At 35.4% G+C, this 23,040-nt stretch overlaps 1 protein-coding gene across 3 annotated transcripts in view; it reads right to left on the bottom strand.

Annotated features, from left to right (window-relative positions):
• MYOF (myoferlin) overlaps positions 1–23,040 on the bottom strand; it is a 65,257-nt gene that overhangs the window by 34,797 nt on the left and 7,420 nt on the right. For 2 of the 3 annotated variants that reach the window (XM_018069173.3, XM_018069175.3), the window contains exons 4-19: positions 17,270–17,378; positions 15,942–16,026; positions 13,670–13,830; positions 13,014–13,142; positions 11,500–11,562; positions 11,340–11,390; positions 9,718–9,748; positions 9,153–9,268; positions 7,830–7,956; positions 6,475–6,578; positions 5,474–5,542; positions 5,312–5,355; positions 4,834–4,916; positions 3,246–3,284; positions 628–752; positions 42–158 (exon numbers count right to left, since the gene is read on the bottom strand). In XM_018069173.3, the coding sequence (XP_017924662.1) occupies positions 42–158; positions 628–752; positions 3,246–3,284; positions 4,834–4,916; positions 5,312–5,355; positions 5,474–5,542; positions 6,475–6,578; positions 7,830–7,956; positions 9,153–9,268; positions 9,718–9,748; positions 11,340–11,390; positions 11,500–11,562; positions 13,014–13,142; positions 13,670–13,830; positions 15,942–16,026; positions 17,270–17,378 (1,453 nt within the window). The remainder of the gene's footprint in view (positions 1–41; positions 159–627; positions 753–3,245; positions 3,285–4,833; positions 4,917–5,311; positions 5,356–5,473; positions 5,543–6,474; positions 6,579–7,829; positions 7,957–9,152; positions 9,269–9,717; positions 9,749–11,339; positions 11,391–11,499; positions 11,563–13,013; positions 13,143–13,669; positions 13,831–15,941; positions 16,027–17,269; positions 17,379–23,040) is intronic. The other variant, XM_018069174.3, reaches the window with a different exon arrangement.

Here is a 23,040-nt window from a genome sequence, read left to right as displayed (position 1 = left end):
TCTCCATTATCAACAGTGACAAGGATAAAACAAGTATTTACCTCAACAACCAGCAAGTCATCATTAGGAATCATCTCTAACTTTTTATTAACAGGCTTGCTTTCAGGTACTGTAGACAGTTCGACCAGAATTCTCCCTCTATAAGCAACTCCTTCTCCCTGTAACATAAACACACATCAAATCCAACTTTATATATTTGTCCTACAGAAGCATACACTTTCTTTAGCTGTACATGATTCTGGTCTCACTGAAGTGTTCTCAGAACTCCTGCAGAGGCATGAATGTACATATGTGAACAAGTGAAATTAAGCACTCGGTTTTAATTAACGCTAGAAGTAAAAAGCAAGGAAATAAGAAATATAAATGCATGCAAAAATGCAGTTAGTGAAAATCATCAAAAACACTGCTGCTCTATCAAAAACACCTTTAAAATGAAGACAGATAGGAATGGTAAATATTATTATACTTCCTTATTAATCTTAAATATAATATATTATTCAAAAAGAAACTCCAAAAGGAGTGTAATGTGAAACAAAAAAAAAGACAAGACATTAAAATTAATTAATTTATTGATTAGAAACAACTGGGTTTAATTCTTTTATTAAAACAATTAATAAGGAAACTGACCTTTCCCAAGTTTAATTCATCATATGGGTCTGGGAATCCAGTGTATTCTCTTGGACTTCCATAAAAGTTTAGGTAACAAGGCCCAAATGTTGGTAAAAAGCCAACTTCAGTGTCTCCAGTGTTTACTAACAGAAAACATCACAATTATATCTTTGTTAATTACCATTATATTGTTAATTACTGAACCAGAAAGGCAACTAACATTACTATCAAATCCACTAGAATGAAGGTTAGATATTAGTTAGGTATTAGTATTAGTAATGTAAGAACGCTTTATTCTCTGGATATACCATATGAATGTAAAGCAATTATACTATACTTGTTCCTAACTTCCTTCCTCATTGTACAATACTTATTCTAAATAACACTTCACACGGTAAACCCCCCCAGAATAAACAGAACTTCTGTCCCACCCCAAATATATGGTTTTCCTTTATGTCAAAGGGCAATACATTTACGCTCATAGAAAAATAATATTTGCGATCATTTAAATTCACAAGCCAATGATCAAGCTAAACAGTCACAAAGAAGATGCACACTGTAGCAGAAAACCCCCTACTGTTAACAGAGCTAATCCTACTGTTCTAATTTTTAAAATCATTTTTCTGTGCCTATCCTTTAGTGTAAAACAGACTACTGCAAAATTTAATCATAATGCTACAGCGCATTGTTTCTCACCAACTCCCTTTTCAATAGGCTAAAATCCATACAAGACTGAAAGTCCACAAATTCAGCTGATTCTCAATCAATTCCAATGACAATAAACCGATTAAAATGAATAAACCAACTAAATTGAATAAAATTATTTCATGACTTAACAGCTTAAAATTTCCCAATGTTTTAATCTAGCTAAAAACATATACTAATAAGTATTTAGAAATTTTTGTCAGTTTCAATGGCTAAGCTAGAAAACTGCACACCACAGTTATTTTTTATTTTCAGATATTTATAATATCCAAAAACTTGAAAAAGCATTTTCACTGCTAATGCTTACTGTCATAAAATTGTATTTTTTAACAATGTTCTGGTTTTTAGCAGAAAAATATATATAGGGAAGCCTCAATTGCATTACTGCTGTTATCTTTTGGGCTTGCATGTATGCCTTGCAAATTTATTAGATGAATGATATTATAAAAAGCTCCTTTTAGAGCTAATTAAAATCTATACTCTAGGGAGGTAATTGTGCTTTCAGTAACAATCAAACACATGCCAAGGCTATTGATTGATAAATTGAATAAGTGATGTAAAGATAATTAGAACAAGGTAAGCAACACACATGCAGAAAAATACTGCATAGTTTTGAGTGAACAGAAAAGATTCTATACTCTTTTCCTTCTTGTATCCTAGCCTTTGCCTTTGAACAAATGATCCTGGTACAAAAAAAAAAAAAGAGATGAGAACAGGTTCTTAACCTTGCAACTGATATCACTTGGAGTGATCTGCAGCACAAAGAAGGAGGCACTTATTTATCACAGGAAAAGAAGGCTGAGAAAAGAAAGTGACAGTGAAGGGTTATGCCTTGTATGACTATGCTACTGCTGAGTAGCACAAACAGATAGTAAAAATGAATGTGATGTCTTGATGTAATTTCCAGTCAACACAAAGTCACATAAAATCTGCACAATACAAAATAATGACTTGCAGTTCCCTAGTTTGCATTGGGATGCTTCCATATCCTTATATTTGAATCAGAAACAAATCAAAATTTGAATGAAAAAGAATTGTTGGAATGATGTTCAGTGTTTTAAAAATTCTAACACTGAACTTCTCACATCAGATCTCAGTCTGACTAGATTTGAGGTATAGATATGTATTAATATATTCACTACTTACTGATGTTAATAAACTAAACAAAATATAAATTTTAAAACAAACAAAAAACCCCTCCCAAACCTGGAATCAAAAGAATTATTTTCTATTTTTTTTAACATTTAATATTCAATTGTTTACTTTCAGAAGGTTGATTATCATGTATTACAGAAAATGACTCCAAGAAATTATTTGTCTTTAACCTAATATTATTTTATTAAGAAAGACAGTAAATGAAGTATTGTGCTGATGAATGAATGCTACCTTTCAACTGCAATCCACTCATATTTATTCCTCACTATATAAATATTTATCACAAAGTCTTTTAAAACTGGATGTCAACCTAGACATTTACGGAAAAACACATCTCTCCAGGTAGTAACATAATCAGATTTTATTTTTCAGACTTTATTTATATAGCTTGTTAAGCATCAGCAAAACAGCCACTAATTATTTTAGGCAGTTACTTACTTCTGCAAGGCTCTGCAGCTGCAAAAATAGATATGATCTCGTAGTTAAGTTAAAAATTGCAAGCCATTGTTAGACTAAGCACTTTATAATCGAAGCAACTACATGCTCATCTCTAACACACAGCTTGAAGCACCAGCCAAACAGAAACATTTTCAAACCAATTCCAGTGCCAAAACTGTTTTCTAGGGTTAGTTATTTTTGATACTCTTTAATCATAATGGTGAAATATTTTAGAAAAGTAATTATTAAAAATATTTTTAAGATTATGGATTATCTTAGGCAATACTCCTCAGTTTGGGCACTGGAAAGAAAAATCAATAACAGATGAAGATATAAACCTTCATATGATGAAGCCCCTGTTCCTGAAGATGAAAATTCTATATTATGAAAAGAGAAGTAGTTATATGACAAGTGACAACACTATTGTAAAAGCATACACATCACAAAGCAGTTCAAGTTATGCACTTATACAGGGAGTATAAGTGATCTCTCCAGAGCTGAATTTCCCCCTAAAGCCTAATCCACTGCCTTTTTCTTTTGCTTCTGATTGCACATGGGATATATGAAAAGAATGTTTGCACGAGCTCTTCCTTCAACAGCAGTCGTTCTAAGAGAACTACATTAGAAGCTTGAAGTTATATGACTGAAAATACAGTTCCATCCAATTCTTGCCTCAAGTCGCTATAGGACTGGAGCCACTATGTTTTTGCCATCTTATTTTTAAGTGCCTGATATAGCCACCAAGTTAAGGACAAACTGGTGTGTCTCAGATAAGTACATATATAGATTTTATAAACACAACAGACTTTTATTGTGGCAATGGCAGAAATGGTTTTGAGCCAGTGCCCTTTATACTAGTGTAGATAATCAGATAAATCAGATATCTTTTTATAAAAAGATGAGATGATTGAAAATATAGATCACAAAGAAATAATCAATAATCACAAGATTATATTAAAACATAAATGTAACAGGACTTTTAAAAATATTATCCAAAATCATAAAGAAGAGTTTTATTACAAAGCTGTTTTCCAATGGGAACAACATGTTAGGCACTTCATATCCTGCCTATCTTGTTGTTTTCTTCCAGTTAATCAGTTTTGTTTTTTAGTTTTTATGAAATTACATATCCAGTCATCTATACGGATTGAAGCGCATAAATTAATTGCCTGCAATCATGCATTGCAATAAAATTTTCATTCATTGAAGCTAATAAAATAAGAGTTACTAAGTAAGAATATGAAGCACTCATGCAACGAGATGCAGAGCCCATTTCTAGTAAGCTACTGATCAAAGACTGATCCAAGTTCCCCCAGCATCTGAAAGCAGCCTAATAGTATCCAGAAATGAGTATGTGGTTCTAGATAGTTCCTTCAGGCTAATTACTCAGGAAAATTCCACAGCTTTTACATTCTCCTCCCAAAGAAAGAACAGATACTCTTACAAGGTGGCAATGGAAGTTTTGTTTACTAGTGCCCAAAGAATCAGTGATTCTGAAGCACTGACTGCAAGCTGCCTTGAAATTAAATATCTTAAACATGTAAGTAAACTTGCATATCTTACTCATGATAGATTGTGATATCACATAGTTTTCTGAATTTGGCAAAGTACTCACAAATTTAATTAGTTCACTAACTTTCATATATGTGTGTGTGTGTGTGTATACAGAACAGAACGCTGAATTTTGAATTAGTTACTGCTATTTCAATGATGATGTGGTTTAGACATTAAAATTTTAATACTTTACTTTGAAAAGTCCCACATCATTTTTTCTAAAAGCTTTGTTTTGAAAACTCCAGAAATAGATAATCTTTTTGCCAGAGAATTGGGGAACTACAGAAAAATATACTTTCTTAGAACACTAATCTTTGCTATTCTCTGTAACACAAGAGAAGATAGTAAGTTAGACACTGCTCAACCAATTACCTCCAACCTCTCCTCCAGAAGCAGCAATTTTTGAGAGGCTTAAATAGGTTGTTCCCACCACATCATTTTTTGTAAGACGATCCCTACAGAAAGAAAAAAGAAAGACTTTATTTAAATATAATATTGGTCATCATACACAGAAGCAAGCTACTAGTACACACATTTTGCATCACCTAGAACGCTTTAATATTACTAAGATGGTAATGACTAGTTACAAAAGTGGGTTGTACCAAGAAGAAATCACCTGACTTTTACACTGTCACTTAAAAGTGACTGTGCTCAGTGCTCATTGCACAAAGTTAACAACAATCCACGTTACACTAACCAATCTCTTGTAAAGAAACCATAAAAATACTTAAACACTTGCTTAGATACTCTCAAAGACCGTAAAAAATACTGAAAATACCTGACAACAGAACCAGACTTTTCTTCACTTAATTTATTTTGTTTAGTACTTTGATTAAAAGTCATAACTTACCAGTCAATAACTGAAAGTTTTATTCTCTCACACATTGAAGGAAACTGAAAAAAAAAGCAATTAAAGTAAAATAACTCATTATTTATTTCACCTCTGTAATGTTAATGCCCTGAGTTCCAGAAGGATGGCTGTTTTCTACAGAAACAAGGGGAAAAAACTGACCTTGATTTGAAGATAAATAATTTGATTCCACTCCGGATTGGCATTTTTCTCAATTATATTTGTGCAAACCTGCCAAAAATGAAATCAACTAAACAGCACATCAAAGATTAAACAGACAAAACAGCATATACTAGCTATGACTTAGGATACATCATAATCTGTTTGGAAAAAATAGGTAGTAGTTAATGATGAATCCTGAATGGTTTATGCTGCAGTGAGCCATTAGTTTTCCATTGATAACTACTGCTAAAGCAATCTGCATATGCAACATTAATGACTATTAGAGGGAAAAGAAAATTGGAAACTGTGTTTAAATACGAGATTGGAGCTACCCTACCTTTTATTTTCACTTGCTACAATTAAATGAAATTATTAAAGCCTGTTATTTCCACAAGCCACAATTTAATGTGCTTTCACAGTAGTACTGAACACAGCAAAGAAATGAAATGGAGGAATTACTTGATTCCATCATTCTTTATGCAGATTTTAGAGTAGATGAAGAATATGGGAGAGGCTAAATTATTTGCTAGTCATATCTTTTAAAGATCCTCTACATTACTGGGTGTGGCAACCTGATTACATAACATATTAAAGAAATGACAAAAAAGATAGGCTACCAATGAATATAAGTTGTACAGTTGTGCTCCAGATCAAATTTGGCATTCTAAGGAACACATTAGCAATAAAACACACAAATGCTGTTAACCTGTCCAGAAAGATCTGTATCATGAGTTACAAAAAGCCATCGGGAACAGCCAGAAGGCAAGCAATCTGGCATGCATTGCTTCTAGCATTTACTCATACATTCCTTTTATTAGTCATCAGCTCTACACCCTTTCTACTGTACCTTGCTGTTTTTCCTCACTTTACAAAGTGAACTTTGTTTTTCACTGTTTTTTTATTTCTATAATTTCAGTAAACCTAAATATTCATATTAGCATATGAAATCTGTTCTTAAGACTACGATTAGAATACAAAGATTCAGATATTTACTAAATTACCTTTTTCCCAGCAAAAGAAACTTCTACAAATGGATCCACCAGATTTTTCTTGTCTGCTTCTCCTCCAAATATTTCCTTGACAGTCTGTGCAAAAGCATCATCCACTGGAGAAGTGTCAAAGATTAAATTAAGGTGGTTGGTTGTTGATGATGATGATTATTATTATTATTGTCAGTCTAAATAATAAGTTGCCCATACCAATCCCACCAAAATTAACCACCTTACAGATCTAGGAAGGATAAAGTCTAACCTGATAAACAAAATTCTGAAGCGTATTGCTGGTAAAAATGGTGAATTTTTGCTTAGGAGCATTTTTAAAAATATAGATTTTTCAAACATCACAAGAAATGATGACGTGCTCCTGAATTTAAAGGCATCATTGTATTTGAAAACCATTATGCATGTATCTGTAGACATTGCCATTTGTTGTCACAGATACAGGTGAGAAAATAAGCTAATAAGGCACAAAAAGCCGCCTACATTCTATGCGAAAACACATATGGCATATAATGAGAGAAACAGCCTTTGTCTCTGCCAGGTAGGGTTGACACAAGTAAAATCTCACTAAAAGAACTAAGATCAAACTGCTTACAAACTTCCCTGCCCTCCAAGGCTATTATTTAAGCTTATGGTACTCAGCTTAGAGCCCACAAACTGCCTGCTGCTTTCCGAGATGCAGTCAGTTCCTAGACCCTTGTTTCCCGTGGCCACTCAGGAGCAGGGTGCTGGCACTGCAGATGGCCCTGGCCACAGCAGCAGGGGCTGACTGACTGTGGCAGCCCTGTGGCCTTTGCCCTGCTGAACACAGCTGCAGCTACCAGCACCTGGGAAGAAATAATGGACTGTTGGCAAGAGGAAGCTGCAGAAGGCCATCTGCAGTACTACTTATCTCCTGGAATCTAAATGACATTGGAAAAGAGGGCTGCAGGGAACCACCTGTCTAATAACCTCTCAAAAGCTGGCAGGGATTGGGATCCAACGGGAATTTGACACATGCACCACATACTTCAGGAGATGTGCACAGAACCTTATCTGCATATCGAGTGTTGTTACTTACATGTAACCTCTACGATTGGAGAGGGCTAGTGAAGATGACCCTTCCCCACTACCACTCAGCAACAGATGAACATTACCAATCTAATGGGTAACACATTAAATTAACCATCACAAGAATTAAGTAGACTTACTGAGCATTAAAAAAGGACTGGAGCCATCACAGAATGACTGACTCAATTAAAAATGAAAAAACCTCAAAATGTTTTATGTTCAAAGAATGTTTCTGAATGGCTAACACAAATAAATGTTTCTAATGGTAAATAAAAACACCAGTGGACAAGGTGGGAGAAGCTACATACTCTGGGGAATGTCCTCAGCTCTGTAGATTTTGAGAAGGAAAGTGACCCATCGAAGTGCAATGCCAGCAGGTAATAATAGATTGCTCTCCACATCATCACTTTCATTATCTCTCTCTCTTTTTTCAACCTGTTGGGAGATACAGTGGTACACAATAAAGACAGAATAATGTACAGAATTAAGGTGATTAGTTATACTGGTGCCCGCAACATTCTTCAACAGAACACTGTTGTCAGTTTTTTATGAAGAATGTCTGCATCAAATTATCAAGCCACAAAAAATTCATTCTAGATAAACTATTTTACTTACACTTTTAGCTCTAAAGTACTCAATTGCAGGAGACCATTATAATCATACTTTTAAAATCATCATCAGATGATGATGATGATTTTGGCCCATGTATAATGTCAATTCATGCAAATTTCATACTCATCTCAAGGCATCTTACTGCAATTAGAAAGGCTTACAAATCTGATATATATTTACCAGAACTTACTGCTTCCTCATTTAAAAATAAAAATAAACACACCACAAATAACTTGTGATCCTTGTGATTTCAAGAATAATGAGGACAGCAGAGAGGAAGAGTTAATATGCAACAAGAATCTTCCATGGTTCTGAGGACCGTATTATACTTAACTAGGTAGTACCAGTATGCAAAAATATCAGGCAGGAAGAACAGTAGAACTTAAACTACAGACAATAGTCAAGTAAGAAAAACATTACAAGAAAAAAGGGCCTGTTTTTACCTTGACAGAACAGCAGACAGCTAAAGATTGGATCGTTAAAACTACCTACTGCTTTCATATGCATCAAATTACTTGTGCCTGGCACAAGTCTGGCACAGGTGCACTTGTGCCTGGCACAGGTCTGATTTTCACCTGGAAAAATTTGGAGCTTTCTGGTACTCAGGTTTCTCTCTGTGGGCTTGTCTTCGTTATGTAGCAGTGGAGACATTCCTGACTTAGTCCTGGAACTGGTATCAGTATGTTACTCGGCCTAATTAGCTCTGCTAAGGAGAACTACATACCAGCTTGCATGCAAGAACAGTCTAACACATCTCTACTTCAGCATATGAAGGAGTATCTACACATAGTAGAGTAACACACCCAGAGCTGGTCCAGAGGTCGCTTAATTGGGCAGAATAACAAAATAAGCTTTGAGTTAGCCACTTAGTACTGCATAACCTGCAAACCACTTGTAAATCTTGTCTTTTAAATACTGCTCACAGAGCAAATTATACAGTATTAAAAAAAATGTCAGGGGGACATAAACAAATATCCATGGGGTGGAAAGGGGAAGAAAGACATTTAAATGAAACTTACTGGTGGCTCATCTCCGGTTCCCAGGACGAACATGCTGACTTTCATATAGCCTTTGGGTCCTGAATTTGTATCTTCAGGATCATTTAGCAAAAGCCATTTTCTCATGACTGCATGGCCTGAAATAAAACAAAACATCACCACTAGTCCCCAGTAATATCCATTACAAAATGTCAGACATCATATAAACTGCCAACTATTCCAAAAGTATAACCTAAATTATCCTAATTATTTTAAAAATTTATTCTGTCCTAGACAGGTCTCAACAGTGCCATTCAAAACAAGAAATCTAGTGTTAAAATGCTGTGGCATACTAATTCAGGGACATAACTATGAAATATTTTTGAATTATTTTTCAAATTTTAGATCTTTGATACAAAAAGGGGCTTCTACTTTATCTTGAAATCACTGAAAGAGATATATATTGTTGGATTTTTTAAAGTTAATACTTAAAGCAGCAAACTTAAATAACTTAAATAACTTTCTTCTTTTACTTTAGAAATTTAATGAAATGTTTCAACCTCTAATCTCAAGCTAGGAAAAAAGTTCTGGAGTAACTGTTACTTACCAGGCTCATCATAAACATAGCCAATGTCAATCTGAAATAAAGATTAAAGGTATTATCTTTGAAGAAATACCAAAACAAAAAACTGGTTGGGAAACTCCTCTCACGTTTTTCATGAGTACTACTACATTGTTCTCTTGTCACAAACAAGACAGTTTACACAGCATTTTATAGGGAGGAGAAAATGTTTTACCCTGACAAGTGAGGGATTATGAATGGATACAGCAGCCAAGAAGACAATGCAAAAAAATATGTATTAGAAGTAACATCTGTAGTTACTTTATTCTTTCCTCAGATCCCCAGCTTTTTCATTTACCAGAGACAGAAGGTGGGGCTAGCTTACTGCTTCTTGAATTCCCTGTGTTCAGCCATTATTTTATGTTCAGACAGGGTTTTCAGAACACTTTTGTTTCCCTGCTTATTTCCTGCTCAACATCTCATCCTTCAGTTCCAGAAATGAATCTTGTTTTTTTAATGAATAATTTCCTTTTTTGTTTTATTAAGAATATGACCAGTTTTTTTCCCCCACTGTCTCATATCTGGACAAGACTGCACATATGCCATGATTGTTATTCATTGTTATCAGATTTCAAACATGTTCAGGAAGGTAAGTATGTTTGCTCATGGCAGTTGGGGCTAGTATTCCTTTCAGGTAAAGTCTGAAAGGGTGTTTTTCTAGACAGAATTACCCTTGCGGTTTTCTCTTGGAATGTGTGCCTGCAGGAGCACAAAGCAGCTGAATGACGTGCTGTCACCTGCTTAGTGAATGATCAATCCTCCACAACAGCAGAGCAATATATCACTGACTGAGTCACTAGAAATTACATAGATAATAAGCAGTGAGAAGCAAAAAGCTTTGTGGTAGAAAGCGTTTCATTTAGAGAAGAGCACTCTTCCACATTTGCATATTTTTGTAAAAGCTGGTCCAGAGACCTATTGAATTTATGCAGTATCAAAGAAGCAAACAGAAAATACAGCCAACACTGATACTGTAAATGCTATAATAGGGGATCCCAGTAGCCTTTACAATTGCTATGAGAATTCTTTGTCTATATTGCTTTAAATATCTTCAACAGGCAGATGTCTACCTCCCAGTATTGACATAACAATTACAAATAAAGACAATCTCACTAATATCATCACAAATTGCTTTAACTAAGAGACTTTTCCACCAGCTCTTCTACTTAACTTCTGACCAAAGGAACACCTTTACACATCATTTGAGAATGTGTATCCTTATGCCACCATACAGTACCACTATTCTGCCTATTATAATTCCCTTTCAACATTATCTCTTCAAACCCTATGTCATATCAAATAATCACCTCACCTCCTGAGGGAAAAAAAATTACCTTTAGGTAAATATTTTTTTCTCTTGGATGTAAATTAGAGAACTTGGCATATAAACCTCACAAATTTCATTAATAATAATCTTATACTCAAATAAGAAAACTGCTTACTAGTGTTTTGAGCAAATGTCTCTGGTATGAAAAGCAAGACATCATCAAGTAATTCTTTGGACCCATGCTAAGGAAGTATAAATTTAAACATTTAAAACTAGTACTTAAAAAATTTCTCCCATTTTATTTAATGTAGTCAAGATATGGAAGTTACTTTATACCCACCTTAAATTCACCCATTAGACAGTCTGCTCGTAAAGAGTAAGAATCATACACCTAAAAAGACAGAGGAGCATGAAATAGGAATGTTCCTAAACATGGTGAAATGGCCAGCCAATGCCATATGCATCCAGCAGCCTTCTAAATATGTGCTGTTTTTTCTTACCCGAATACTAACTGTTTCATCAAGCAACTCTAAAGGAGTCATGTGGACATTGTAGAAAAATATCTGTCAGGGTAAAAAGAAACAAAAAAACCTGTCTCAAAATGACAAACACATAACTAGCCGAACATAAAACGCAAACCCATTATTTTAAGAGGCACATGAAGCATGCAGTACTTTTACCCTGCCTCTTTGCTGGACATATTATATGATAATTTAGTGCAGAATAAAAAACTAAATTTAGTAAATAGACTCAGTACAAAACAGACAAGTCAGTCACAACTTCCATTTGAATGAATGCAGTAAACATGCAAACTTTCAGCAGTGCCCTTGCTCCTTGCTCTGCACTTCACATTTGTCTCAGGGGAACAACTTCGGCAACTATAATGGTTGTTCATTTTCCAGGGCATTAAATCCTGGTCTAGCCACCTCTGTTGTAGTTGTAAAAAAGGTCTTGTTTAGGGCTAGCAGTGACAGTGATTGTAATGATCTGAAATTTTGAAATTCAAGGCCATAAGAATAAAACTGAGAGTTTGACTGCACAAAGATGAATATACTCTTTATTAGCTTATTTGTTTTCATAATAGCATATGCCTCAATAAGTTTGGTATTTGATCCCAGCTATACTCCAGTCAGTATTTTATCCAACAAAGTGGAAGGGTATGTAAACATGGTCCATCCTATTCCATTTTTAGTCTAGTTGGGATACTGAGACATCCTAGGAATTGTTTCAAAATAAGTTGCAACTGAATTTTTGCCCTCCCTGTTCACTCCACAGCTTCATAAATCTTGACTGCTACCTAGAGTTTAGTTTCAAAGTTTTAGAACTTCCTTGGTTTTGCCTGCATGTGTTAAACATGCTCGCCACGCAGTTCCAAAATCTTCTGAATTTTCCACAAATGTCCAGATAATGCGAGTTATCCTCAGCATCCTCTCTATTAAGCTTAAGTTTGAGAACATTACTCTTCCAGCTATGGGATCATTCTTGTGTCCCTTATGTAGCTTTGAGTTCTCTCCTGTATTTCAGTGTGTTTGGAGTACAGCCCCTCTGGACAAAGAAATCTAGCTGTACTTTTACAAATCATGGGTAGCAAGGCAATGACATTTCCAGATTCTGTGGCAGTCCTATTGACCCAAAGTATTGCACTGAGCACTTGTCTGCACTCACCATAGAGGTCTATGATTTCTAATTAATTCTTCTGTGATTTTTATGACCAGCACACAACTACTCAAGTGATTGTCACATGGCCAACTGCACCAAGAAATGTGTTCTATGTGTCTCAGCTGAACTTCAAGTTCCTTCTAGACAGTTTTATCTACTAAGACTGTTGGTGACAGAGATGTGTTTAGTGATGTGAATAGATAAAGAAAGGGACTCAAAATGGATGAGTATTAGCAATAATTACACATAAAAACTAGCAGATTCTTAATAATTGATTACAATGAAAGCGGTATTAAATACTTTTCTACAATTGATAGCACCAACATTTCAGCTACAGTGTTCTTACACCACTCACTTCATCAAAATATGGGTTATTTCCTCTTTTGATTCTTGTCCGATGTGTCTGACCACAAACATGAACTTTGACTACTGGTTTTATGTTATTTCCAGGCAACTGGCGACCTTCAATGACTCTAACACGAATCTGAAAAAAAACCCAAACCAACAAATATTTATATTAATTCATTCTCTATATTATCCATCATCCTGGTGACAAGCATTTCTTATTATAATACCAGAAAACTTAGCCAGTACCTGAAGTAGCTGGCAGTTAGGACCAGACAGACTTTTCAGGCTTAATTATGATAGCAAGTATAGTTTTACTTGAATTTTACAAGACAAGTTTGGGTTAATTATTTCAGTAGGTTTTTTTAACTTTACATAACCACTTATTTTTAAAGCTGCTGTTGTAGTTTGAAATTTATACAATAACTACACAATAAATAAGGTTCAACCAGGTTTCAGTCAGAACTGTACAAAATCAGACATCTCAGTAACAGGCACATTTGAAGAATACTTTTGAAATACTGCCTTTCAAAGGAAGGGGCTAATTGTCTCTACAGTGCACTAGATTTGCAGAAGCTGACACTAAATTATATTCAGGCTATGTGAAAGGAGCAATGTCATGCTTGGCAGAAAAAGGGAACATGCAATATTTAATAAATCTTATACCTGGAAATCTTGTGGTTTGTTAGAAAGGATTCTCCGCGTTTTCTTTCCTTTGGTGATGCGTTTAGCCAGCTGGGCTTCCTTCGTGCCACTTGGAACTGCTGGTGTGATACCACCAACTGGGCCATCCAATATATCCTCATAATCTCCATCATCTTCTCCATCTCATACAGAAAAAAACAGTGCAATAAATAAACAAATAGCAGAGCTGGATGTTAAAGTTACAGGAGTAAGAGTCCAACAGCCAAGAGTTCCATTAAAATTGTATTATTATCTCATGTCAACAATTTTTTTTTGCCAACTCCATGCTTCCAACTCCTTTCAAAAGCTGCTTAAGAACAAATTCATATCCTAACCAAACTACCTCTAGATCTGTCTCTCTTCAGCATGCAGTGTGCCTAATACAATTCCTATACACTTTTTTGAATCAACAGACTGAAGCAAAACACAGGTCAGCTATAACCATCACCTGACTATTTCACAGTACACCAGAAGGGGTTAATTTTATTCCAGCTGAAGCTGTTTTCCATCTGCAAGACTAGGCTATAGCACAATGCTGGTTTTTAGTTCAGAATCATGAAGACATTCATGATAAATAAAACTCTGAATCCTTCTACACAACATTTAAGTGTGGAATAAGTTTCTCAGTAAGCCTCTTTGACAGTTCTGAAATCAGCATACCTGCGAAAGACAGTTCTACAAGCACATGACACTACAAAGCTGAATCATACAGTGAGATTCCAGTATTGCAAAACAGAATCCATAAATATCTAGACCACAAAAGTGGTCACTCCCTCGTGTTTCCAGCTTCTTCTCTTAACTGAAAGACAGTGACTATGGCAAAATCTAGAGAAGACTGAGTGTGTCTCTGATGGTTAGCATTAACAGATTGCGTATTAACTTTATGAATTATAGGGTGATGATCACTTTGCATGAGGAAGTCTTCAGTGATCCTTGTAAGAGATGTATAAAATCAGAGAGACTTACATACCATGTATTTTATAACCAGAAGACTCCACCTATTTCTCTAACATCTCTCAAAATCCATTTGCCTGAATGGATCCATGCAACTGACTGATTATATACACTAACTTAGCACTTAATTTCTAAAACTGAGCTGTAGCAATCTCAGCTGGGAAAGTGATTTAATTTCATGGAAAATAGGTATTTACAACAGTTAACTAAGGTGTTTGATAATTCACACTGAAATAATTTTCATGTGGTTGCTGAATGCTAGTTAAAAAACTGCCATTTTTTATTTTAGCTGTATCTTATAGTTCAAGTACATTTAAAAAAGCAATCAAAATAATCTCATATAAGTGAATTTTGCATTTTTAGTCTTCAAGTCCACATTTCTATAAAATTATTTTGAAGTGTGGTAATTTAACACACAGCTTTTGTGTTTGCATTTTCTATCCTTCCACTCCAAGAATACCAATGAACTCAATGGAATCAAAATTTCCCTCCAGAAGACTCCTGATTTTAATTTTTTCCTTCTTATCAGCAAATAATGGTCAAACTGATTTAATTCTCTTCAAATACATAATATTTATTACATTTACTTCCTTCTGCACAAACACAGCCTTGATATTAAGCTAATTATTTGCCAGTCAACTGCAAAAACCTGTTGTTACTTCACACAGTCTAGGAAACCAGAGGATCTCAAAAACACTCTCAGAAAAAGCCTGGTTAATACAATATACAGACAGATCAAAGAATATTCCCTACTGATCACAGTATTTCATTGGCTAATCAAATATCAAGCCTAATATATGATAAAAGAGTGTCTTCCAAAAATTAATTATTCTGTAGGGGAAAAAAGGTTCAATGACTTAAGAAAATCTTTTCACAAAGCTCCTGAGAGGGAAAGTAACAGATGTGACTCCCCTGTTTTTTGGTCAGCCCTAGCATTAGAGCAGGGCTGTTCCTAGCATTAGAGCAGATAAGTGCTGTTTCTTTGAGCATTCGAGAACTTTTCTTTCCTAAACAAAAGCCATTTTGAAAGCTTTTAAGCAACGTCATTCTTTTGTAACCTGATTCCACTGGAGAAAATGATGCTAAAATCCATTTTATGTTAGTAAATGCCAACTTTCTTCTTAGCTGTAGTTCTGAATCATCCTTAATTTCTTTAAAATCACTACCTGGCAGTCTTGACATGCTTGTTTCTGGTGAACATTTTCTTCTGACGAACAATGCTATTGAATCACTTTCTTGCCTTATCTTAAACAGCTACATGAGTTTTTAACAATACTATTCTGAGAAAAGATGGAAATACCTTCCTGAGTATTGGTCCCTCCTGGATCATTCGGATTTACAGGTCCAGCTGGTGGCTCATATCCCACTACCAAATCAATTGTTGCCTACAGAGAAACACACAGTATTGACAACAGCTGATTTAAAGCAGCCAGTTGTTCTAACACTGTAAATGAACAGCTAAGTACTCATTGTCACAGCACATTTTTTATAAAGTTTCAGCTGCTAGTAAATTGATAAACTGTTATTAGGCTATATATACATACAAACAATAAAGATTACACAATTTGAAAGTAATTGAATAGATTTTAAAATAATATCTAACAAATGGAATCCATTTGTTTATATTTAGAAAAATCTGTCACAATACAAGCATGTAAGATGTTCTACAAATGTTAATTTATGTGGTTCCACAATATTCATGGCAGACAAGGTGACATCCTAAATTTGCTGACAGAAAAACAGAGAAATGGAGAAATAACACTATCTGATCAGCAACTGAACAAGTCTGAACTGTAAGTAAAATTTTCTATCTGGCATTTGTAATTGCTTGTTCATAGTTCCATCCTGGAACAAAAACACTATGTCATTTTCCATTCTAATTATAGAATTGTCTTTTTTATGCTTGAATGCAGTTTCGGATTTTTGAAAAAACCATTATTATTCGTTGTTGCCAGAGTAACATGAGGAGACAGCAAAAAAAGCCCAACCCTGTGACCAACTAATCATGATATTAAACTGCAGCTGATGAGAAATTGAAATTACCCTTGGAGCCTCTTCTTATTTAAGTGTACTACAATGCAACATGAAGTGCCTTAACAGCTAGACTACACAAACGCAGTAAGGCCCCAGGTTTTAGAAACTACTTAATAGCTAAGTCAATAACCAGTTAAATTTAAACATGTGCTAAACCAAGTTAAACAAGTTCTTGTGTAATTTTCTGAACTGAGCTGGCAGTGAACATGTACAGGATCATGTGCTTTCCAGAATCAGTGCTATGACACATGTGGCTATTAGAAAGAATACAGAAAAAAAAAAGTGCATATGGGAACTCCATCTGGTATTTGGAAAATGCACTTTTTCAACATCAGACTGATTTCCATGCACACTCTGTGCCCAAAATATTTATAACACATATATAGAAATACATAATACATACACAGAATGCAATTTTATAACTTAAAGGATATTAAACTGACTCAGATGGTGCAGACATAATTATATTTTGCTATAAATTTCATCTGTTTGGAGCTTTTGCTACACATTTCCAAGCATTAAATTGATGCTAACCCTGTTGCTGGAGCATTTTGATTAAGAATACAGTAAAATAAGGAATTGTAAGTCACTCACTCCAATTTCTTGTCCCCTTTCATTTAGTAGAGGTATGAGTTTGAAGGGAGAAGATCTGCTTTGATTACCTACAAGATCCTTAAGTGCGATGGATGCACTGCCAATTAATCTGAAATGAAATAAAAATCATTACAATGCAAGTATACACCAAACAGAGGTTCCCCTTTTTCTTTTACTAGTGTCTGTTAGTCAACTAAGTAACTCTAGCCAGGACTTGAAAACTCAAAGCACAACAAAAGATCCTCGCAGACGTCATGTTATGACTGCGTACTGCTAATTTGTACTTTCTTGTTTCAACCACTGAATTCTCATTGGCAAACTAAAATATATAATCCTTCCTTTCCCTATGTAGCTTTGCAAACTCCCAGGTAAGAAGTAATGGATAAAACTTAGGTATGATAGCTACTGTACTACATAGAAAGAGACACAAAACCAGATACATACACACCTCTCTGTAATGAAAACAATGAAAGAGAACAAATGCAATCAATGTGCTTACTAGAGAATTCACAAAATTGATCTTCTTGCCCATCTACATTTTGGAATAGGCTCATCTTCTTGCTTCTAAAGCCTCAGAATGTTTTAATATGGTTCTAGAGAGGCCTACCAAAAGAAGCTGCTCAAGGGATCTGACGTGTTAGACTCTCCTGAGCTACTTCTGCCTGCTTTGGGACTGCATCTGTCATGCCCATCATCTCATGAAAACGTGTAAATACCATGTACTTTTAATCCAAGAGACTTTTTTTAGGCAGAGTTTCTCACAGTGTGGCACTGGTCTTATGATACCTGGCACTGTATTTCATTCCCACAGTATGTAGTAACAGTTTACTCCTATACTGAAGTGGATTATTGGAATAACTGAGATTTTTATCAGTGAAGAAAACCCAAGATAATCTTGTAAGTATTAAAACAACATGTTTTATAAACAAAATACCAGATTTGCTGCCAAAACAGAAAAAAGATCTGTACACAGAGAACCTAACTGAGGTCCCTTGAGATTACAGTGCTGTTTTATGGAGAAGCTTAGAACACAAGGGTATTTTTTGACATAGAGCAAGAGCATTACTAAGGCTACTCTTGGGTGCTATGTTACGAGAAAATAAATTCTTTTTTTGGCAAAGTACATTAATTTCCTGCAAATATATCTTCCTGGTATTACACATTACAACTCCTGTTTAATGTATGAAAAATAACTACACTTGCTGTCTGAATGACCTGTTAGAATTACTTTGGTGCTGTCACCTCCTCAGTCAACTCTGCTTTCCCAGGTCATCTCAGTTCTCCTAAACTAGTTGTCTTCTTTACAGTTTTGATTCACTATTCAAGCCTTTCACTTCTGCTCCCCAAACTGCCAGAGCACAGTAGTATTTCAGCTATCCCTCATATACTCATCACACAGAGGGGATGGTCTAGATGTGAAAAGCAGATTTAAGATCAGGCCATGCTGCAGAGGAAATTCGTGAAATCCATGAAATTCTGTTCCAATCTTTAAGATGACCATGACTGAAACTCTGATGCCATTTCTAACACCTATCTCTCTTCCCTTTATTGAGCAGACACTTGGATCCAGTATCGTAGTCTTGATCCAGTGTCCTTTAAAAAACTACAGAAGTACACCTAGTTATTTCAGTAAGCATTAGATGAACCATAGATACATTTTCAGTTTTTACAAATTGTTGGACGGAGATGGAAATTAGCTGAAACATTGTCTCCATGTGTTTCTCAGCTTTAGGGAGGTTAAAAAGCAATTTCTCTTGTTATGTAATAAAATTGCATTCAATCCACAAGACAAACCTGGATTTGGAACATCACATAAACATCCTGTGGTGCATGTAACATCTACCCAGCCCAGGAAACAACATGGTCTTGCTAGCAGAAAAAGGCTGTATTTTTTCCCCTGTCACTTCAAAATTCAAAAAATTGCTGTTATATAGAAGTCAAGTAAATCTGACATTACACACCAAAGAGAACATCTCCCTCTATATACTTTTCTATGTTAAGAGCAGGCGTCATGCAGACAGCCACTGATACTATCCAGCAGTCAGAGAAAAGTAGAAAAGGTTCATTCTATAAAGACTGCAAATCCCAGAAGTAAGAGAGAAACATACTGGGTAGCTCAATGCATATTCTTCTTTAAAACATAGCCTTCTAACATGTTAATAGTTTTGAAAGCAATTATAATATAAGCAAATGGCAAACTATTCCTACAGTTGGAACAAATGCTTGAATTTCCTTTACGCAGCTGGATACTGAAAGAAACCCACTTCACTGTTTTTCCTTCAATGGAAAACTAATCAATATCAATTCCAAATAGTCTTATTTTCCTTAAATCCTTCAACCGTGACTATGGCTTCCATTTGAGAATAACAAATAGAAATTTACATATTTTGAGGTGTCTAGAAGGGAAAAACCCAACAAGACTAGCCAAAAGCAGTTCAGCCAAATGGGATTCTGGAGAAAGACAAAGAAAATATTCTCCTATGCACATTTGTAGAAAAATTATGTAGACTCGACATTTTCATTTGATATGAGCTGGAGTGACATACATTAACTTCAAAAACATCAGCAATTCAGAAGCCACTCAAAGTTATCTCGTATCAAGATGACAGTTTCAGCAACCACACCCTCTTATCTGGTGACATTAACTCAATAATAGCTGTTCAAAGTAGAGCTTTTGGAATTTTTCACTGTAAAATTCCATTTCTACATCCTTATCTGTCCTGTGCAAATGATAACTGCACACATTTGAACGCATAGTAACCATTTTTAAAACACTGATCACCTTCAGAAAACTGAAGAGGGAATCAGTTATACACACTACTTGCTTGCAACCAGTTGTCTCTATAGTCCTTTGTTTCCCTCTCCTTTAGCAGGTTGGGCAACAACAGTCTCCAGTCTTTTTCTACTCTAGCAAGACTGAGAAATTTAATAGTCAGTCTATATCCTATCTTAATCTACTTCTAAGCTTTAGACAAATTCTAAGCTTTGAACCTTACCAGCACTAGGCCTATGACACTTTCCTGTCAGTAACCAAAGGGAAATACTTAGTTTATAAGCATGAAATCAATGAACTCCTGATGACTAACTACTGAACAACTTTTGCTCTTGTGCCAAAGCTAATTAATCCGTTAGCATTGTGGTTAGCACTTCCTCTTAGCTGCCTAAATAACCAAGAGAAGTGAAACTTCACATCCCTGTCTGGATCAGGAAATGCTAACTCACAGTACCAACCATTTTATTATTCCTCTTGGTTTGTAGGTAGCAATCTATACTAAATTCTTTAGCATATCATGTCCTCCAGCAGCTTATATGCTACTTCTACTGGAAGCCCAGAGGTTTCAACTGCCTGAGAGTCAAGCATTTAAATTCTTTTCACCTATTTTTAAGGGTTTATTTTGGCAGAGGTCTATATTTATTATTCTCATCAGCAAACTTGATTTCACACTGCATTTATAATTGCTATACTGAACCTTTCTTTCTCAGTGTGTATGTTTCATTATAGAGTCTATGCTACAAGACCCAATACTCACCTACTGTTATTTGTGTTATGTTGAGTAATTTTTATTAAGAAAAAAGTCTATTTAGCATTAGTTATTTGATAATACTCTTTGCATGAACAAACTTCAAAAATCCCCCCAAACATGGATTCTGTTTTGTACAAGAAAGAAAAGCCCAAAACTGCATCTTAAACTGGCTGGATCTTGCATACAATGGATACAAGGGAAGCTTGCAATTGCACACAGTCACACTTATGTGGAAAAGAATCCACACAAAAGTACAGCTGTAGGAGGATTCAAACAATCTAGAAATTATTAAGCCATGAAAAATACTTAATCATGATTAAATAATTTGCTGCACTGTTCATTTGTGGCTGCATTTTTCTGCTAGAGAAAAGGGTGTGCCTAAGCTGTTTTTCCTCTGTCACTAGGTTACTAACTACACAAAGGACATGGGGAAACACATAATTCCGAGTCTTTCAAATAGAATGAAAATCGCTTCATACAGACACAACTTTAACTTCCTGTTAATATTTTTTTTTCCTAACTTCACAGGGACAACTGAAGTTACTGGGGTTTTTTTTGTTTTGTTTTGTTATTTTTTTGGTCCTTTTTTTTTTTTTTAACTGCATAAATATTTGTGTTCTGAGAATTTGAAATCTTTCTACTGAGGTTTTAGACGTAATAGAAAACAGATGTGTTCTCTTTTCAAACATCTTTATGCTGGAAAATCTAACTAAGCATGAATCATATGAGTTCTCTGGTTTACTCCTACGATGGTCTGCCTGCATACAGTGGTGGTTTGCTTTATTTATCTTTTCCAATGACTGTGTCTTTTTACTACGAAGAGCACTCATTTAATCTATCTGCAAAAGTTTAGTGATCCTGTAAATGAAGCAGTAAATTCTATCTCCAGGAAAAAAGAAATGGAAAAATATTCAAATGTTCTTTCAGGGTTAATTTACAGAAACATGCCAAAGCAATGAGTTCAGTGCTTTGGCACAGCGTAAAAGCAGAACAACATCCACTGTATTACTTGTCCTGCGTCAGTTTAAGAACGAACTGGATGAAGAGCTATTTCAGTTTCTAGGAGCTGGAACAAATCATGTCTTACATTGCAATCTTCTGCTCTGTTGTTCCAGAGGGGAGTATGCATTTTGTAGTCACTTCTAAGGCACAGCAACAGACCAGGTGCCTGGAACTCGTCAGGACTAACCACGCATGGAATAGCAGAGTGTGTATTGGCCAGGAGCTGGTTGAGTGAGCAGCCAGAGAGGGAAGCTGGGTTGAGAAACTCATTGCTCTGCTTCCAGCCTACACTGCAGCAAAGACAGTGCAGAACACTGTCTCTACCTTCAAAATAACAATAGCAATCCCCACTGATTTTCCTCCAGAAGAAAAAAAGTAAACCCAAAGACATGGTGTAGTTTCTTCTCGTTGCTCATTCTTAGGCAATAGAGGCCCCTAGGCATACTCTACAGTCAAAAACAAAATCCAAATTCAATCTAGGCTTTAAAGTAAAATATATAAAAACATGAACCTCTAAGGGAAAGATTCTTGATTTTGACTCAAATTCTACTTAGCTTAAATACTTGATACACCTCCCATGTTAATGAGTCTACTCCTGAATTTCGAAAGCACACAGCAAACACTGGGTTTCTTAAACTGTGATTAGAATAGCTCTCAGTAGTAAGGACCTTAGGCAGGCATTGCACTCCACCTTCGCAATCCTGAACTAGCATGCAGACAAAACAAGGGAGTGTCATTTGCTCACTCTTCCACTGAGCACCTGTTTGAAATGCTGCAGCACTGCAGGTATATATCTAACTATAGACTTTTTCTTAAGTATTGAAAGAGGATACTGTGAAAAAATAGCAAATTTGATATGGTAGTCCTAAATCTCTCTCCAACTCGGTAAATAGAATTGGTAACTCTACAGAAATACAGGTTATGCATACGTCAAGTGATAGGTGGGAAACTTATTTCACATTCCCCCCTTTCATGTACTCTTTTGTCTAAATGTGATGATTTGTTAATATCAAATCCCTTCTGCTGTTACAGTGCTTTTTGTCTTTAAAACAAATACAAGGTGCTATTTCCTATTGTCTTGTTACAATCAGGATGCCTGCTCATGTGTTTCCCTCTTCTCACCCCCTTATCCTGTTTCCCTGCCAACAGCCCTTCCACACACATCACACACTGCAAATAGGTGGCTGTTATTGAGGATCTGTTTTCAAAGAGCATTACTTTGAAGGTGTCACTCTGGCTTTGGTA

The sequence above is a fragment of the Manacus vitellinus genome, unplaced genomic scaffold, assembly GCF_001715985.3.
Source record: "Manacus vitellinus isolate BGI_N305 unplaced genomic scaffold, ASM171598v3 scaffold_15_pilon, whole genome shotgun sequence".
Taxonomy (NCBI): domain Eukaryota; kingdom Metazoa; phylum Chordata; class Aves; order Passeriformes; family Pipridae; genus Manacus; species Manacus vitellinus.
This window is presented reverse-complemented; position numbering and strand designations above follow the sequence as displayed.